This window comes from Culex pipiens, chromosome 1 (genome assembly GCF_016801865.2).
Source record: "Culex pipiens pallens isolate TS chromosome 1, TS_CPP_V2, whole genome shotgun sequence".
NCBI classification, from domain to species: domain Eukaryota; kingdom Metazoa; phylum Arthropoda; class Insecta; order Diptera; family Culicidae; genus Culex; species Culex pipiens.
In genome coordinates this window covers 136,116,659-136,133,636 of record NC_068937.1, presented here as the reverse complement: position 1 = coordinate 136,133,636, position 16,978 = coordinate 136,116,659, and the positions used below count along the sequence as shown (strand labels likewise).

General features: G+C 42.9%; 2 protein-coding genes across 2 annotated transcripts in view; one reads left to right on the top strand and one right to left on the bottom strand.

Moving 5' to 3' along the window:
* LOC120420746 (protein similar-like) overlaps positions 1 to 16,978 on the bottom strand; it is a 128,141-nt gene that overhangs the window by 63,222 nt on the left and 47,941 nt on the right. The window lies entirely within an intron of this gene.
* Positions 3,072 to 5,282, top strand: LOC120420748 (kelch-like protein 10). The gene is made up of 3 exons (XM_039583844.2): positions 3,072 to 4,047; positions 4,104 to 4,886; positions 4,945 to 5,282. Exons 1-3 carry the CDS (start codon positions 3,208 to 3,210, stop codon positions 5,191 to 5,193), a joined length of 1,872 nt encoding a protein of 623 aa, XP_039439778.1. The 5' UTR covers positions 3,072 to 3,207; the 3' UTR covers positions 5,194 to 5,282.

Sequence of the window (16,978 nt, the reverse complement as noted above, 5' to 3'; positions counted from 1 at the left end):
TCATTTATTCATTTATTCATTTATTCATTTATTCATTTATTCATTTATTCATTTATTCATTTATTCATTTATTCATTTATTCATTTATTCATTTATTAATTTATTCATTTATTCATTTATTCATTTATTCATTTATTCATTTATTCATTTATTCATTTATTCATTTATTCATTTATTCATTTATTCATTTATTCATTTATTCATTTATTCATTTATTCATTTATTCATTTATTCATTTATTCATTTATTCATTTATTCATTTATTCATTTATTCATTTATTCATTTATTCATTTATCCATTTATTCATTAATTCAATTTAAAATTTATGAAAATCCTTTTTTCTTATAGTTTTATATCGTTTGTAATTGAAAGTGCCCTATGAATAAAATACAAATTTCAAATTTAATTTTGATTTTGAGCAATAATTTTTTGGGGAAATTTTTAAAAGCGGATTTGTTGCAAATTTACATTTCAATTTCTCAATCCAACCATGTCCATGTCCTTCCCAAAACTCCTTGATTGGGAAAACATTTTTATGATTCCAACTTTCAAGTTCGATCCCTCTCCAGAGTGAGTGCGGTATGAATTTGACATGAGCGATGACAGTGAACCCAGGGTTGATACTCTAGCAATGTTGTATACGCGGTAACTGCTGAGCTGACTTGCTCCGGGTGGAAAAGAAAACACAACAACTTCTCGAATTTAACCAGGATCAACATGGTGCAGCTTTTTGGAATGTTCGCCTCCGGGACAGAGTTTGTTATGGTAGGATTAAGCTCAACGCGGGTGCACCCAAACTCAGTCAAAACAATCAACGAAATGGACGTGTTTTCGAGCACTTTTTGTTTTCTGTAATTAAAAGTTTGAGACACCTACCGCGATGGATGTATTTCCGAACATAACCTCAATCAATTTCGCAGTGGCAGGCGATTAAATTAATTCTTCGAACCAAAATGATGGAAAAGTCAGTGGTCTCCGGGATTTCGCCGCCAGCAAGACAACAGCAAAAAGCTACATGGCTAAATTTGGAGCTCGTAAAAAGGTACATCAACATCAAACCGACCGTGGCGAGGAAAATGCAGCATGTTCTGCTCATAATTTTTTTTATATATGTCCCCTCAAGGGAGAGGGGGTGGTGAATCTTATCGGGTGGGGGACCGCTAACCGAAAGCTTGTCACTTAATGCAATTATGCTGCACCATCCTCCTTCTCCTGTAGCAGAAGCCAAAACGACGTTGTTCTTGGGACATGATGTTCAGCGTAATGGGCGCAAAGGAAACCGATATGGTGGGAGCAGTGATGGGAAAGTTTGAAAATTTTGAAAATTCTTATCGTAGTAACACAAGAGCATGTTTGAAACAAGAATCATGCAACATAAGTAACTTGCATGCAACAAAATTGCAAGTTGCAATAAAGTTGCAAAACAAGTTTCAATTTTGATTGATCCAAAAGGTCGAAATTTTCCCTCACTGCCCTTTAATGACGTGTCTCTGGTGCAGTCAGGTGGAACGATAATGCGTTTTCCCCCTCAACTTTTGGAACTGCCAAACCGGGCTCGTGTCCTGACCCCGGCTAATGGTCCAGCGGGGTAGTAACGTTCGATGTTTCCGCTCATTGACCATCCAAAGTGCATCCTTTTTGCTCAACCTTGGAAAAATAAGAAGCTGCAGAAGGATAATACGGTTTAATGTTTATTTACTTTTTATCAGCTCCGAGCCACATATAAACAATTTTTGCACTCAACCTTGCCGCAGCAGTAAAAGAGCACGAACAAGACCATGTCCTCACAACCCTGGGGGAACCTAGCTGACAACTACTAGTTGCATCGTCGAAAGGACGAAATATTATTTCAGCAGCTTCGTTTTCGTTTTCGTCGTTGGAGCATCATCGGTTGATCTCACGTAATAACGATGATCCTTTATGCGCACGTAACAATAACAAAGTGATGTTTGTTATCGAAATTAATATATATTTTTCTCGTTTCAGAGAGATAGAGGGTGGGATCCAGGTGATTGACTAGGGGTCCTATCGACGTGACGAGTCGTTGTCCTGAGCGATGGCGTGACTTTGGAACAGTTTGGGAATGCAATTTTGACAAGTTGTTGTCATTTTGGTTATGTCTGTAACATAACCAACTGCAGCTTTGTTTCTAAGTTAAAAATTTAGATAAAATAACAATTTAAACTGAATCTTCACACAAGTTTCGATTCAAATTGATTTCAAAGTCACCCCAATTGATGGTCGCATCGCTCAACTCTTTTCGAAGCCCGTCATCAAACACATTTTCGATTATCTGCCATCAACAAAAATGGTTCACATTCTTTTACAACAGTAGCTGCAACCATCCAAGATGATCCGTGGGTTGACAGTCCCAAAACCGCAGCCACCAGCCAAAGTCGGGACTGCACCCGGGAAGATAACACTCCTGCGATGCACAAAGAAGCTAGTTGTTGAACTTCCTCGCGGGCCTGGGTCTGCCTTCGCAGAAGGTGACTTTCCGGAGAGCGAGGACACAAAAGGCGGTCACAGGTCCTCCGAGTCCTGGGATATTACTTGGGGAGAAGTTTTTTCCACAGCTAGATAAACACATCATTTCTGATGTTACCAGCTTGAAATGGCTCACCACCGGTGGGAACTGAAAGTCTGCGTTTTAAAATAATAACCGCAAAAATAATCAAATTCGTACACCCTCATTAATATTGCAAGCTGTTCTCCGAGCGTAGGGATTGCCCTGGAGTTGAAGAACCTGACATTTGGACGAGTCTCCGGATTGGTTGATGAACTCGCTGGAATTCTACGACTGCGGTGCTCCCCACTAATTCTACCAGGTTTAGCGAAATGTTATTCTAACTCTCAACTTCAACCTTCGAAAGCGCTCGCGAAAGCTTTGTGGTATTTCATCGGAATGGGAATAATTACCGTCTGCTAGAAGGAGGGGGAGGTTGGCACTACAACTCATACTACAAGTGGTCGTAATTTAATTATTGATTCTCAATTCTCGATTTCTTTCTCAAACCGGATTATTTTATGGGCAACCTTGGGGTAGGTTGGAAAACTTGATCCGATCATAGGAACCGTTGAGTTTCTCAACAGGGTGTCTCAACTGACAGAAGCGCTGAACTTGCCAACAGTCACAACTTTATTTTTAAACCCCTTTTTGGACATTTTGTAACGTGAGCCACTTTGCAAACCCACCAAAACACGCGATGCAGATTTGCGAGCTGGAAGACGAGCTGGAGCAGGGCGGCTCGGCGACGTCGGTTCCCCAGCGCTGCATCAGTTACGTGGCCATGCAAGCCCTGTACGAGATGCGGCTCAGCAACACGCTGTGCGACGCCACGATCCACCAGGACGAGTTTACGTTCCGGGTGCACCGGGCGATCCTGAGCTCGTGCAGCGACTACTTCCGGACGCTGTTCACGACGTCGGTGCCGAGCGAGAAGGACACGATCACGATCGCGGGCATTCGCGGCGCGATCATGGAGCGGATCATCAAGTACGCGTACCTGAGGGAGTGTGATGTGAGGGAGGAGGACATGTTTGAGATGTACGCCGCGGCGGATTATCTGGGCATGGCGAGTCTGCAGGAACGATGTATCCAGTACATCAAGAAGGTTCTGCGGCCAAGCAACGCAGTGGTGATCATGCTGTACGCACGCCAGCGGATGTGTCCACAGCTGTACGCGTACACCAGGGCGTACATCATGCGGCATTTTGTGGAGATTTCCAGACGATGTGCGGATTTGATGAACCTGGAGCTGGACGATCTGTACGAGCTGCTGAGCGACGAAACGCTCAACGTCAAGGACGAAGAAATGGTGTGGCAGTGCTGCGTCCGGTGGATCAAGCACGATCCTGGAAGCCGTGCTCAACACGTCGCGAAGCTCATGAAGGCCGTACGGCTGGGGCTGCTGCGGACGCAGTTCTTCATGGACGAGGTGAAGGAGAACCCGTTCGTGACGGCTTGCGACGCGACGAAGCCGATCGTCATCGAGGCGTTGACGTTTCTGTACGATCTGGACATGGTAAATTCTACGCAGAACAAAGTATGATCCGAGTACCCTCGTATCAGTAAGATATTGAAAGAACTCTTCCCTCGCAGATTAAAACACCTTCGATAGCGATGCCACGACTTCCACACGATGTGATCTTCACGTTCGGAGGCTGGAGCGAAGGACTGCCGCAGAGCGTGATCGAGACGTACGATACGAGGGCGGATCGATGGGTCAAGATCGACGCCGGGAATCGAACGGAGGTTCGGGCGTATTACGGTGCGGCGACGATCGGACCCATGGTCTACTGTATCGGTGGGTACGACGGGGTGGAGCACTTTAACACCTGTCGCCGGTTCGATGCGGTGGAGAAGGTCTGGACGGAGATCGCGCCAATGCACAGTCGGAGGTGTTATGTGAGTGTGGTTGAGTTGAGCGGGCTCATTTACGCCATGGGAGGTTACGACGGACACAACCGGCAGAACACGGCCGAGGTGTACAATCCCCGTACGAATCAGTGGACCATGATCAACCCGATGAACCATTTACGATCGGATGCCGATGCGTGCACGCTGGAAGGGAAGATCTACATCGTGGGCGGCTTCAACGGGCAGGAATGTCTGAGCACGGCTGAGGTGTACGACCCACGGGAAAACGCCTGGACGCTGCTGCCGAACATGCACAACCGGCGATCGGGAGTCTCGTGCATTGCCCACAAGGGCACGATCAACGTAATCGGCGGGTTCAACGGGATCGCTCGGATGAGTAGCTGCGAGCGGTACGACCCGTGCACGAATCGGTGGCGCGAGTTCAAGGACATGTACCACCAGCGAAGCAACTTTGGGATCGAGGTGATCGACGACATGATCTTCGCCATCGGTGGATACGACGGGGTATTAGCGAGTCTGAAAACCTCATGATCCTGTTCTAACGACCTCAACCTCATTCCAGGCCGTCGCGATCTCCCAGACCGAGTGCTACGTGGCGGAAACGAACGAGTGGCTCGAGGCCACCGACCTGAATCAGATGCGGTCGGCGTTCAAGGCGGTGATCGTGTCGGGGCTGCCGAACGTGCGCGACTACATCCACAAGGATCGCGAGAGCCTGATCACCGAGCGGCGCCAGAAGATCCACGTGGCCGAGCAGGAGGGCGACTTTATCGCGTCCCTGTCGGCCAGCACCATCAACGACGTTGACTGAGCGATCGAGAAGAAGGGCTTGCAACTCAAAATTGTAATCGTGTGTGTAAAATCGTAAATTGCAACAATGTGAGAGTGCGTGAAATGAGACCAATTAATTGACTTAAGCTGGCGGCGTATGATTTCAAGGTTTGTCGTTCGTTGTTTCCGCACTTGACTCGGGTGTCGGCGTCGTCGGTATCGGATTACGAACTCTGGCAATGAAACTGAACTCGGTTCGGTTTCATATCGGGCACAGCCCGGTGGTCACCTGGAATGTTTGCTCGACTCTCTTCTGATAAATTCACCTGTGCTACAGGAGGGCAAACAAGTAAATGTTTGTCCTGGGTTCGATTATGTTTTATTGATGATTGGATTCCACTTCCGATGGTGGAGCGTGGGATTTGGGAATTATGTTATACAAACAACCCGACTAGGATGTTTGTCTTCACCCTTTCCAAACTACGGCAATCCACAATTCGGGAGGCTGCCACGTTTTACGACTTTCGTCTCATGCGTGGAAATCCCTCGGGCGTGACCGTTTTTCTTCCGCGTCGTCAAACGATGATTGATCAAGGACGCAGCCAACTTTAAGGTTCGTTCGAAGGGATGGCTATGTCCCAGATTAGCCACTCGACGCTAATCACGTTTTCTCGCCGATGTAATCGGTTTGCTAATCGCTCAAGTGGCTCATGTCCGCAAATCGCTCTAATCTGATAAAGCGCGCGCTTCTCCGGCTCTTTGGAGTGCAGTGAAAATATTTTTCCGATTGTAATCTGCTGGCCTAGGGCGTCCATCCGCAGGGCGCTTATCAAATGGAGAGGGCAATAAAAAACAAGCTGAGAAAAAAAGAATATCAAAATAAATACGTTTATGGGGCAGTTCAAGGCGGATCAGTGGCGCGCGAAATGTTTTCATAACAACAGGGATTCAGGCCTCGAGACGACGTCAATTCGCCGGTGCCATAACATAAATCCCGGAGTCACGCTGCCGGCAGGCCGGATTTTATGATATGCCAACATCGCGTACAGACGCGGAGCACGTGACCGGCAAGGAAGCGTTCAATATTTGGTAATTTTATTGGAAGAAATTTCAGTTTGATTGAATTTTCCAACGACGGGTGACAATCCCTGCCCGAAAAGGGTCGTTTAAACCGCCTTTTCATATCGTAATGACGTGGTTCGATTAAGTATTGATCCACCTGGTGTTGGAAATATCTCCGAAATTGGATGTGCCACGGAGTGGCAGGTACGCATTACAAATGGTTTTCCTTCGTTTTCACTTTTCCTTCGGAGATTTCCTTTTCAAATTTTTAGAGGGGATTTGATAGCGTTTTATTGCTTTTGAATTCACAAAAAGTTGGCTTTATGTCATCCCGCACAGACAACAACCATTTGAGTACTATTTAGCTTATATAATTTTAACTCTAAATAAATTAGTTACTACTTATTTTCATCAGGTTTGACTTATATTTCAAAAATATGTGTAAAATAATTGGTATTAGTACCATTTGTTTTATGGTTGGTAAGGCAATCATTTACTTATTTGTCATATAGTAACCTTAAAACAAAGAGTTCAAAATAGTTTTGAATACTCAAATTTCATTTTGTAGAAAAAAAATGAATCGCAAATCGTAATTATTGTTTAAATTGTCATTTTATGATCTGGTATGGTCATCAAATAGTTATTGTTTATTCGGGTAGTGACACAGATCTGCGTTGGTAATTTGAACATTTTGTCATCTTCTAAACTGACGACAACAACGCACAACTCAAGAAACGCATGCTCTTGCTATCAACGCAACGACCTCCCCCCTATGCGGAGCCCCAGCTGCGTGCACGTTGTTATCATCCGGAACGCAATCCCGACGACGATGCAAAACGTGAACGTGTCGTACGATTCGCCCTACTGTTTTGCCACAACAGTGACTTCGAGGCCATCTCGAGTAGCGCAGAAAAACAACCACAAATCATAAATAATCATAATGATTAGCAACGATTCGCTAACCAAGCAACACTTCGTCCACTATTATAGTCAGCAGATTCAGCGCGGGCAAGCCACATACTAATCAGCAGCAGGATCGGACGTGGAATCTGCCCTGCCCTCAGTGTGGCCTGTGGCCTCCATGTTGGAGCCCCGTGTGATAAGGACTCCGGGAGGGCATTTCTTCATGGTAACTGGCTGTGATGAAAGTATGATTTGGGGATAGATTGAATGGAAAATCTAGGGTGGCTTTGAATCTCAATTTCAAATTCTAGCACAAGTCTAAGATTCAGCTCAAGTCAAGTTAAGTACAATCACATTTTAAGTCCAAGCATGTTCTTAGCCATATTAAGTTATAGTTGAAGTCATTTTTTAGTCCAAGTCTTGTTTGGATCCACTTCTAATCCAAGTCAAGTTCACCTCAAAAAGAGATCAATCTTTGAACCACCCTAATAAATTTATTTATTCCCATTTTCGTTGGCGTTTCCATCATTCCATCAGATGATTATACTTTCAAATCCACCTCTTCTTGCTGTGTGCAATTCACTGGTGTGACCAAAGTCACGTGTCAAGTCAACCATCAGCTTTATATGTGTGATGGCGTGCGTCGGGGTAGGCCGACTCTACCAACACAGTTGCACCCACTCCTAGAACTCGAGAGTTCGCGACTTTGCACTATTTCGCGCGCGAGAGCGCTTGTTTACAATTGCAACCAGTTGCATAATGCTGCAAGCGTTGCGCGGTGCAACAAATGTTGCACTACATGCACTCATACCTTAACAGCCTTTCGATAGACCTATTTTGAAGCGAGCCGTGCAGGGGTTTGAGGGAAGGTTGGGCGGAAAAACTAGTTTTCAGTTTCATTCTACAATTTCATTCTTAAATTTGCAGAGCCGTCGCCGGTTGGTCGTAGTCTGGCTGCAGACTAGACAAGGCAGGACTGGTACCCGGTGCAGTGGCCACACCAAGGGAGAAGGGCTATAACGGGGTGGTCACGTTCCTTCGCTGTAGACCTGCGACTCGGTCGGCTTGGTAGACTTCATTCTTCTGTAGTAAATCGTGCAGAATGGTGTGATTTAAGGGCAATTAAGATGTTGCTATTTCAGTGATGCATTTGGTTTGTTAGATTAAATTTTTGAGAATTTACACGTTACAGTTACAGTTGAAGCTTTCTTAATTTAAACAACGATCTACACGGAGAAAAATCAGTTCTCAAAATCTTGAACAAGCCGTCAAGAAATTCGAATTAAGTATTTGAATTTCATAAACGCTTGTTCAAGATTTTGGGAACTGATTTTTCTCCGTGTACCTACAAATATCACATTTATGCTATCATTTGACCCACCAACACCAACTTCAACCTGTCACTTTCCTCCTCGGTGGACCATCCCATCATCAGTCACACACGCTCTTGGAATGTGTGAAAGGACACACTTCTACGCGATACTGACATTGACACCGAGTCCGCGCGCCCGGAAGGCATCTTTTGTCACACGTGATTCCAGCGCAAGTTGGGGCCACGTGGACATCATGATGTTGCCTACCTCCAGGCGTTGTGTCCGTACCTCACCCTCTCGGTGTCGCGAGAAAGGAATGCTTGTTACGTGACGAATTTGTGCGTGTGTGCGAAAGGACATTTTCCGGCAATTGGCCGGTTCTTGAGGACGGTTGTGACAATCAGGAAGTCCATTCACATCATCTTCACATCTCCGTAGACCCCCTCAACGGGAAGGTACGTGCGATGACCTGAAGAGCGGAAATATTAATGAGGGGATGAAAGGAGAAGAGTCACCGCAGGGTTGAAACTGCCCACGAAAGAAATTACCCCGCGCTGCGAAGCGAAGGAAGAAGAAATTAATTAAATTCGCTTGTTCCCTCAATTAATTTGTGCGAAGATTTCACCCGGCAAAAATTGGTTCATATTTCGTCCAATTGGCGGCCGACACACAAACAATTCGGTGTGCTGAAATGAAATATCCTTTTGCTCTCCTTTTTCCGGGGAAACCTTTCCCTTGAATCTCGACAGGCTCAATTTCCTCCCTTTTCTGAGGCGATTCTATTCAAGTCCCCGCGTACAAAAACTGGTTATATGATGATTTGGGTGTGCGGTTCTGTTCCAGAAGGGCACCATCGGAAGTGTGATTCTTGGAGGCAGAGATTGGAATTTCCAGAAAACAAGCTTTTTCCGGAGTAATAAATTTTAATGAACCGTGCGTATCCATCAGTAAGGAAATGGTTTAAAAATTTATGTTGAAATTGTAAGTTTAAACTTGAAAACATTTAAGGTTAAGATTTTTTGTTTTACCCTAAGCAAAGGGCAACGCGATTTCTTAATTTATCATGCTAATTCTTCAAGCCGAATGAGTACAGAAATTAACAGTGCGAGGAAAAAGCTACCGCACATCTGGCGCGCCGGGGAATCGATTCCCCGGCGCGCCAGATGTGCGGTAGCTTTTTCCTCGCACTGTTAATTTCTGTACTCATTCGGCTTGAAGAATTAGCATGATAAATTGAAAACATTATATTTGGTCAAAAACCGATTGAAATAGAAAATGATGACAATTTATAGATTAAAAATTAGAATTACCTTAAAACCTAGGTAAATTAAAAAATCGGCTTAATCTTGCACACTGTTAATACTCATAAATACATAGTTGTCCCAAATAAAGATTTGTCGTTTTGACAAATTAAGTTGTGTAAGTTCAGGAATAATATTCAATGATGAACCAAATCGTTCCATAAAATAAAATAATCGCAAAAATGTCCAATAGCATACATTTTTTTTAACTGGAACTTTTAAGGCAGGTTTGAGTTTGTGGTAAGTTTGAATATAATTTAAATATTTATTTTTTTTTTCAATTTCTTTGTTTGGAAGCTTAATCTTGCACTGCAGATTTTGACAAATTTGGCCCAGCCCATTTTGGCATGAACACAAAAATGTTCTGTAGGGACCTTCCTTAAATCACGTGGACACTTTTTTGAAATCTACATATGATATTTACATAATGGTTTCTTGGTTGCAAAAAAATCATGTACTACCTATATTTGCATATACAATATTTTCGATTTCTTAGAAATTAGAGTTATTAAATATTTAAGTTTTTATGTTTTTTTTTTAAGTTTTTACCCACTCGTCTCCATAATAACATCTCAAGGGCTTTTTTGTATTGTATTTCACAACTCTGACGCAATCTCGAACCTAACCATTTTCGATACAATAGACCAGCCCCAAATATTCACGTCAGCCTTCAGCTGAGTCCATCTCTTCGAGATTGTCCTGATTGAGCAAAATGTGAACGTTACTCGTGGACAGCCTCTCGGAAAAGCTGTTTTACTCTGAAGCAACCAAAAAAGGAAACGTTATTTTTTTAAAAAGGTCCGTATCGGATCCTGGCCCAGCTGGAAATTGACAAGTGCCAAACGCAGATTGGTTTTAATCGATTTTTTGCAAATTTTGTTGAGAGAAGGAAAATGTCAATCATGATAACTTCTTTGATAAAAGTTAAAATTTGAGTAGCTGAATTTGACATTTTGTAAATTCTAAATTACGACCAGAATTGACACAAAAATCGTAAACGACCAACTTGTCATATTTCAGAGCAATTGTAATCATGCTAAATGGTGCCCTTACTTGACACATATCCATAAACACGTGTGAGCAGCAGGCAATTTGGTCCTCCAGCCTCCGGGAATTGGCGTCCTTTTTCGGGGGTCCAGAGTGTTACTCCAAAGAAAGAGGACAAAAAATGATGCCGTTTTGTCCTCAGTGAGCGAGGGTCCCTTTACGATTATTTTAATGGTGCAATTTATTCGAGCCCATCGTACCTATACGGCTTCATTATTTTGCATGTGTGTGTGCTGTGAGCTTGAACAGCTTCCGGCTTGCCGGAATTGACATTTTCATCTCACTTTTTCTTGAGTGTGAATCATACGAAACCCAGTTTTTTTCCTTTTTGCGGTTTCCCCTCCCGAATAATAATCAGAGGGCCCCGACGAAATTTGGTGAAAATTTATTCGCACACAATAAAGGAATCGTTAGGCAAACATTCATTTCCGAGCGAGGAAAAATTTCATCTCGTAACATAACAGTGTTGCCAGCAGCCCCCCCAAATGCTAATGGGTTCTGTGGGTACAGAGGTTAACGGTCACAAACTTTGTCGGGAAAAGAACAAACAGCGCGACGCGTGTCACCCTTCTTGCGGAGGGATCGCATAAATATCCATAAATCCATTCTAAAATGGATGGATCCTTCTTTTTTGTCGGGTGGTGGTGGTAAAAGTTTTTAGTTCTGGAATCTGGGACAGTCGCCGGCTGAAAAACGCCCGGCGTCTCCGGGGAACCGCAGTTTATGAAATTGCTTTACGACTGTGGGACAATAATTTCGAGATGGCGACGAAAGATTGAGCCCTTTTTGTGTGATTTGAATGGAATCTGCACTGCTGCATTGGTGATAAATAATATCGTTTTTTATTTTTTTTTTGTTTTAATCTAATCGACGTCTTTTAGTTCAAACCGCACATAAAGTGTGCAAATTGCTATGGGAATCAAACAACGAATTTTAAGGTGTTCCCACGGTCCAATCTAATGCCACTTTCCAAAGTCGATTCCACGCAAGTGTATCACATGCGTCACCCCGTAAATCATCGCTTCACCTTAACCTATAAAAATCAATTAACTGCCAGTACTATTACTGCCCAACAGACAGTCGTGAAGCCGCAGCAGTCGATGTCCTTTCACGTGACCATACGTGTCTATTCTGCGCGGCCAGGTGGTCGGTCACGCTCGGCATTATGTCATCCAACACTCACCCAGCCTGGCCTGGACTGAACGAGTAGTAGTCACCGGGGGTCGTTACACCTCGCTCAAAGGGGGCCTGTCACCGGCACGCTATTGATCTATGGAGAACCCCGTCGTCGACGTATCGTCCCCCTATTTTCAGAACTACCCGAGGGGTTGCAAACTGCATCCAACTGCAGTCGCCGCCCCCCGTAGCAATAGCATTGGGGTCAGATCGTTATCCTCTAATAGTGCGAGCACAAAACACCAACTCGTTACGCTTATTAAATCGAGTTGCGAAAAGTGAGTTTTGCGAGAATGCGAACTTCTCGCAGCGAGTCCGGCGATTTGGAGGCGTACCCGGGTAGACAATTACCATTTGATGACCATATAAAAGCCATAGAATGTTACTTGGCGCAATAGTGACCATTTGTAAAATGGTTTTTCTATTAATTTTTTTCAACTGAAATTTAACTGCCTAAAAATTAATTTCTGAACTGTTTATTTTAAGGTACCTGTTCAAGGATTTTTCATCAACAATACAACAAAAAGTTTTAATATAACAAATGGTCACAGACTTTGGTGAATGGTAGTACCAATTTGTTGTATATTTCAATTACCATAAGATAAATAGTGCTCCAATGGTTGTTGTCCTTGCGGGCACCATTCGGTTCGGAACATATGATAGAACGGTGAGCTGTCCGCGAGACTGTCAAAACGCCGACGTGGCCTAAGGGGAAAACAGGTCAGGCCGTAAATTTTGCGCGTTGACAAGCTGTGAAAAGCTGCACTACATACGAGGTGGGGGAGGGGGACATTACACTAATCAATTTAGCATATCGCTGCTCAAAAGAGAGGGTGTAAATCGTATCAACACTCCGAAGCTCTGTACTCTTGCCAGGTGCTTATACTCATGACTGCACTTTTACACTTTTACCTTGTTGGGCTTTTTTGTTTGTTTCTCAATCTAGAAAGGATCTGCTCGGAAGGGGTTGGCACCATAAAAAGGCGTCACATATAAAATGCAAATGAGATCGTTACTGAGGGAGCAAACATACTCTTTTGCTGCTGGCAGCAGTAGTGGTAGTCAACAGTGTGGCCAATAAAGGTCTCCCCCCTCACCCAGGGGAGCATGCTAGTTTCGAACAGTACTCGAAAGTGGTCACAATGAATATCCGATTGAGCGTCAACGGAGCCATAAACGAGAGCGAGCTGGAACGAGTTAACTTTTTTTATGATCCAGCTCGGAAAATGGGAGGATATCCGGTCCCAAGGTTCTGCTGCCGGACAATCTTTACTGCGTAAGGGTAATTACGCGGACTGCTCCATTTCGATGGTCATCTAGTAATTTGGGACAAAACTAGTTTAACAGTCTTGAAGCCCAGTTAAAGAATTCAAAAAAAAATCTTTAATCCTTACGACCAAACCAGCGAAATATAATTTAAGAGGAAAATGCTCTCAAATTGTGAGTAAACGATACGATGCACAAAGTGATCGTGAGCGTTTGGCTCTCAGGATAATTCTAGTTTATGTTTAGCAATGAGAATTATGTTAATGATTTTTTTTTTTGTATTTTTAAAGCCACTAGCAACGCAATCTATTTTTTGAGGAAACTGCTCTCAAATTGAGATAAAAACTGCGCATTACTTATATCGAGAGAACTATTCTCTTTATATAAAAGTGATAACTCTCTTTTCGAGAGAGTTTTCTCTCAATCTTTTCCTGTTTTTGTTAGGTAAAAGATTAAGTGAAAACATTTAAGTAACAGAAAAATAATGTCTTCTCATCGAAAATCCTACCGCAAGACACTTTTGCATAATGTGATCCCACAATTTATCTTCAAACTCTCCCCTCGAGAGCCATCCGATTAACCCTCGATGATGCCGATTTATTGAATTTTTCCCGACTGTCTGTGGAAACGGAAGCGGAAAACGCACGCAAAAACCGATTAACGACAGGTCTCCGAGCTACCCGGAAGGGAAAATCCCAGCAAAAAAAAAGAGACACATTTTCAAGGGTTGGTTTCTTTAAGCGACATTAATCGAGCGCGATAAAAGTGATGAACTGGGATTCAATTTTCAGGGGATCAATCGGTCGATTTTTTTTTTCTATCAGAAAAAGGGGAATTTTCAAATTCATCTTTCTACGTAAGGAAAAATAACAAGGCAGGTAGGTCGTAACTTGTCGCGTTTTTCTTGCTTAAAAATAAAAATTGCTTCGGGAAACGCAAAATCCATAGACCGTGGATTTAATTATGAGACACCGACGTGCGCCTTTTGCTGGTCCCCTTGGAAAAAGGAGGAATAAAAGTGCCACGGAAAGCGCAATTTAAAATTGTCCTCGTTTTTTCACAGATTGCGAAACATGGGGGTTCCTTTTTGGGGTATCGGGACTGTGAAAATCACAAAATTAGAATTATTATTTTTTTTTTTAAATTCATGTTCAAACATGTTTTTCAGATAGCGGCGGTGCCATCTAATCTCCGTACTTAAATGGACACTTTTAATGGATTTATTTAATTTGATTTAAAAAAAAAGATCACCAAGCCAAGAAAAACTTGAAATGGACGAAACATACACTTGATATGTATTCTTAAACCTCGTCGACGTGCCATTCGAGCAGCAATGCTAAGGTGTGGACTGGATTCCATTTTTTTCGATTTGCATTGAATTTTCCAACACAACTTTCACATCTCTGCTCACGCCCCAAAAATGAAAACTCCCAGGAAGTGTACGCAATTGTATACGCAATTTGCATACAATTTTCCCAGGCCCGAAAGCCCGCCTCCTCACGCCACCGTCACACTTGGTTTGCCGTGACGAGCCCACGGGCTCGGGATGGATGTTCGAGGAAGTGTCAAGAATGATTCTTGCCGGTTGTTTGTGCTGAGTTGTTGAGACCCCGCGAGGAATACACAAAATCTGGCACGTTGCGGATGTACATTTTTTCTGGACGAGGAAAAACTTGATGCTTTTTGGAGGAAGACAAGTATGCCAAAGTTGAAGGCGTTTTTCCCTGGATTAAGGCGACGCTTGGTTGAAAATAAATCAAGGAAATGGGCGTTGTCGGTCAGATTTGCCACCTTAAAGTGGTTATTTTGCAATATCAGCACGTCATTTGGCGAAGATGGAAAATTGTGTGATTTTCCGGTGAATGCAAATGAAACAAATCACTTTTCCAAGTTTATTGCCAACAGTTTCAAACTTGCTCCGCAGTGTCTGCTTTAATATTCGCCGATAACTTTTCCTCTCATTTGAGTCGCAAGTGTTTAAATTTTTATCGTCACAATTTTAAACAGACTTTTCGAAAACACTTTTATGATTATGAACCCGCCACCACCGCCAGTCATCGGCGACAAAGGCAGCGAAGATAGTCTGCAGTAAGAGGGCAAGTTTTTATTCTCTGACAACACACGAAAGAAAGAACTCGTTACACGCCAATGAAGCATGGCAAACATAAATAACAAAATTTCCTCTGTTGCCAACTCTGTGATGTGGCGGTTAGTTTTTTTTACTGTCATTTACTGTTTTGTCTAAACTTTGTTGCCAATCAGGGATGGGAATCCAATTTTATTTTTTTCGTCAAAATTTAGAAAAGTACAAAACAAATAATAAACGTCTCCCCCATAGCATAATTGCTCGGGAGGCACGTATACGGGTGCTTGAAACAGTTTTAGAGTATTTTTTTCTAGTATCAAGTTCATTTTGAAATACATAAACAATTGTTTAGCTAAAAGTTAAAATGAACTAATCGTCAAAAACAGTCCAACTTAGCAGCGTATCTCGGTTGGCACCGTCGAAATTTAAATAATCTTTAAACTTCTCATGACAACTCGAATTACAAAACTCCAAACTTTTCCCGTCAAATTCTATGTCCCACCTTTATCAGCCTGGACATTCCGCTTCCTTAACAAACGTTTAACAGCTCCGTTTTGGAATGTAATAACTGTTCAGGACTAACTCGAGGAGGGGAAACCGGCGAAAGCTCGGCTCATTAGGCGCCCAATATTCTGCTAATTAGCAGAACAGAATGTCGAGTAAGTGTTTTGCGTTTGTCAACGCGCGTCGCGGCACAGTTTCAGTTTAATTGAAATTAAAATTCACCAAATGGCCACCCGGTGAGGAGTTTTGTGCTATGTAAAGTGAAGATGATTTATGGTTTGGACTGGGGGGAAGAAGAATTAGGGATGGTTTTCTGGTTTGTTGTGTTTCGCCAGGGGTGACAGCTCGACAATGTCGAGTGTCGAAAACGATGGCTTTATGAGTTTTAAATCATGGCCAGGAATGTGTCTAGTCATTTTCAGACATCCCGGATAAACGAGGACAGTTTGCTTACCATACGAGATTCTACAATTAGAGATAAAGAACCCATTTAACCAGTAATTGTATTGCTCAAAAGTATAATTTTACCTTTTTTTAAATTGTTACTGGACTTACGTTAAATTCGAAAACCTTAAGGTTAATGGTAATCATATGGTTATTGTCTTTGCAGGATGCAATAATTTTTAACACAACTTCTACATTGTAGAACACAAATCAAAGAGTTTATATTTAAAGATTTATGTTCAACAAAGCAAATTTGGTGGATCCAGAGGGGAAACAAGGTTCGTTTGAATACAAAATAACACATTCAAACTGATTCTCCGAAGAAAATCTTCTGGAAACCCCCGCAAAAAGGCTCCTTCCCGGAATCCGGAATCCCCTCAACAAGAAAATGATGTTTTCCATTCACGCAGAAAACGCTCTCGATTGTCAGGTTGGGGTTCCTCCCACGCACGGTTTGGTTTGGAAAATTCGCTGGTAATGATGATGCCTGCTAGAGCCAGAAATAATCACAATGAAGTGTATCGCGACAGGTTTTTGACATTCCACCTCCGTCGTCCTGTTTGAGGTAAACTCCACTGGATGATAAATTTAATAGTATGTAATTTCAGAACGCAACGAATTATTCATCGATTTTACTCCAGTTAACCGTTTATCACGTGCTGGAAATCAGATTTGGGTGAAACTCTGCGTAGGGACGTGGTTTCCCAAAAGTAGGTCATCCAG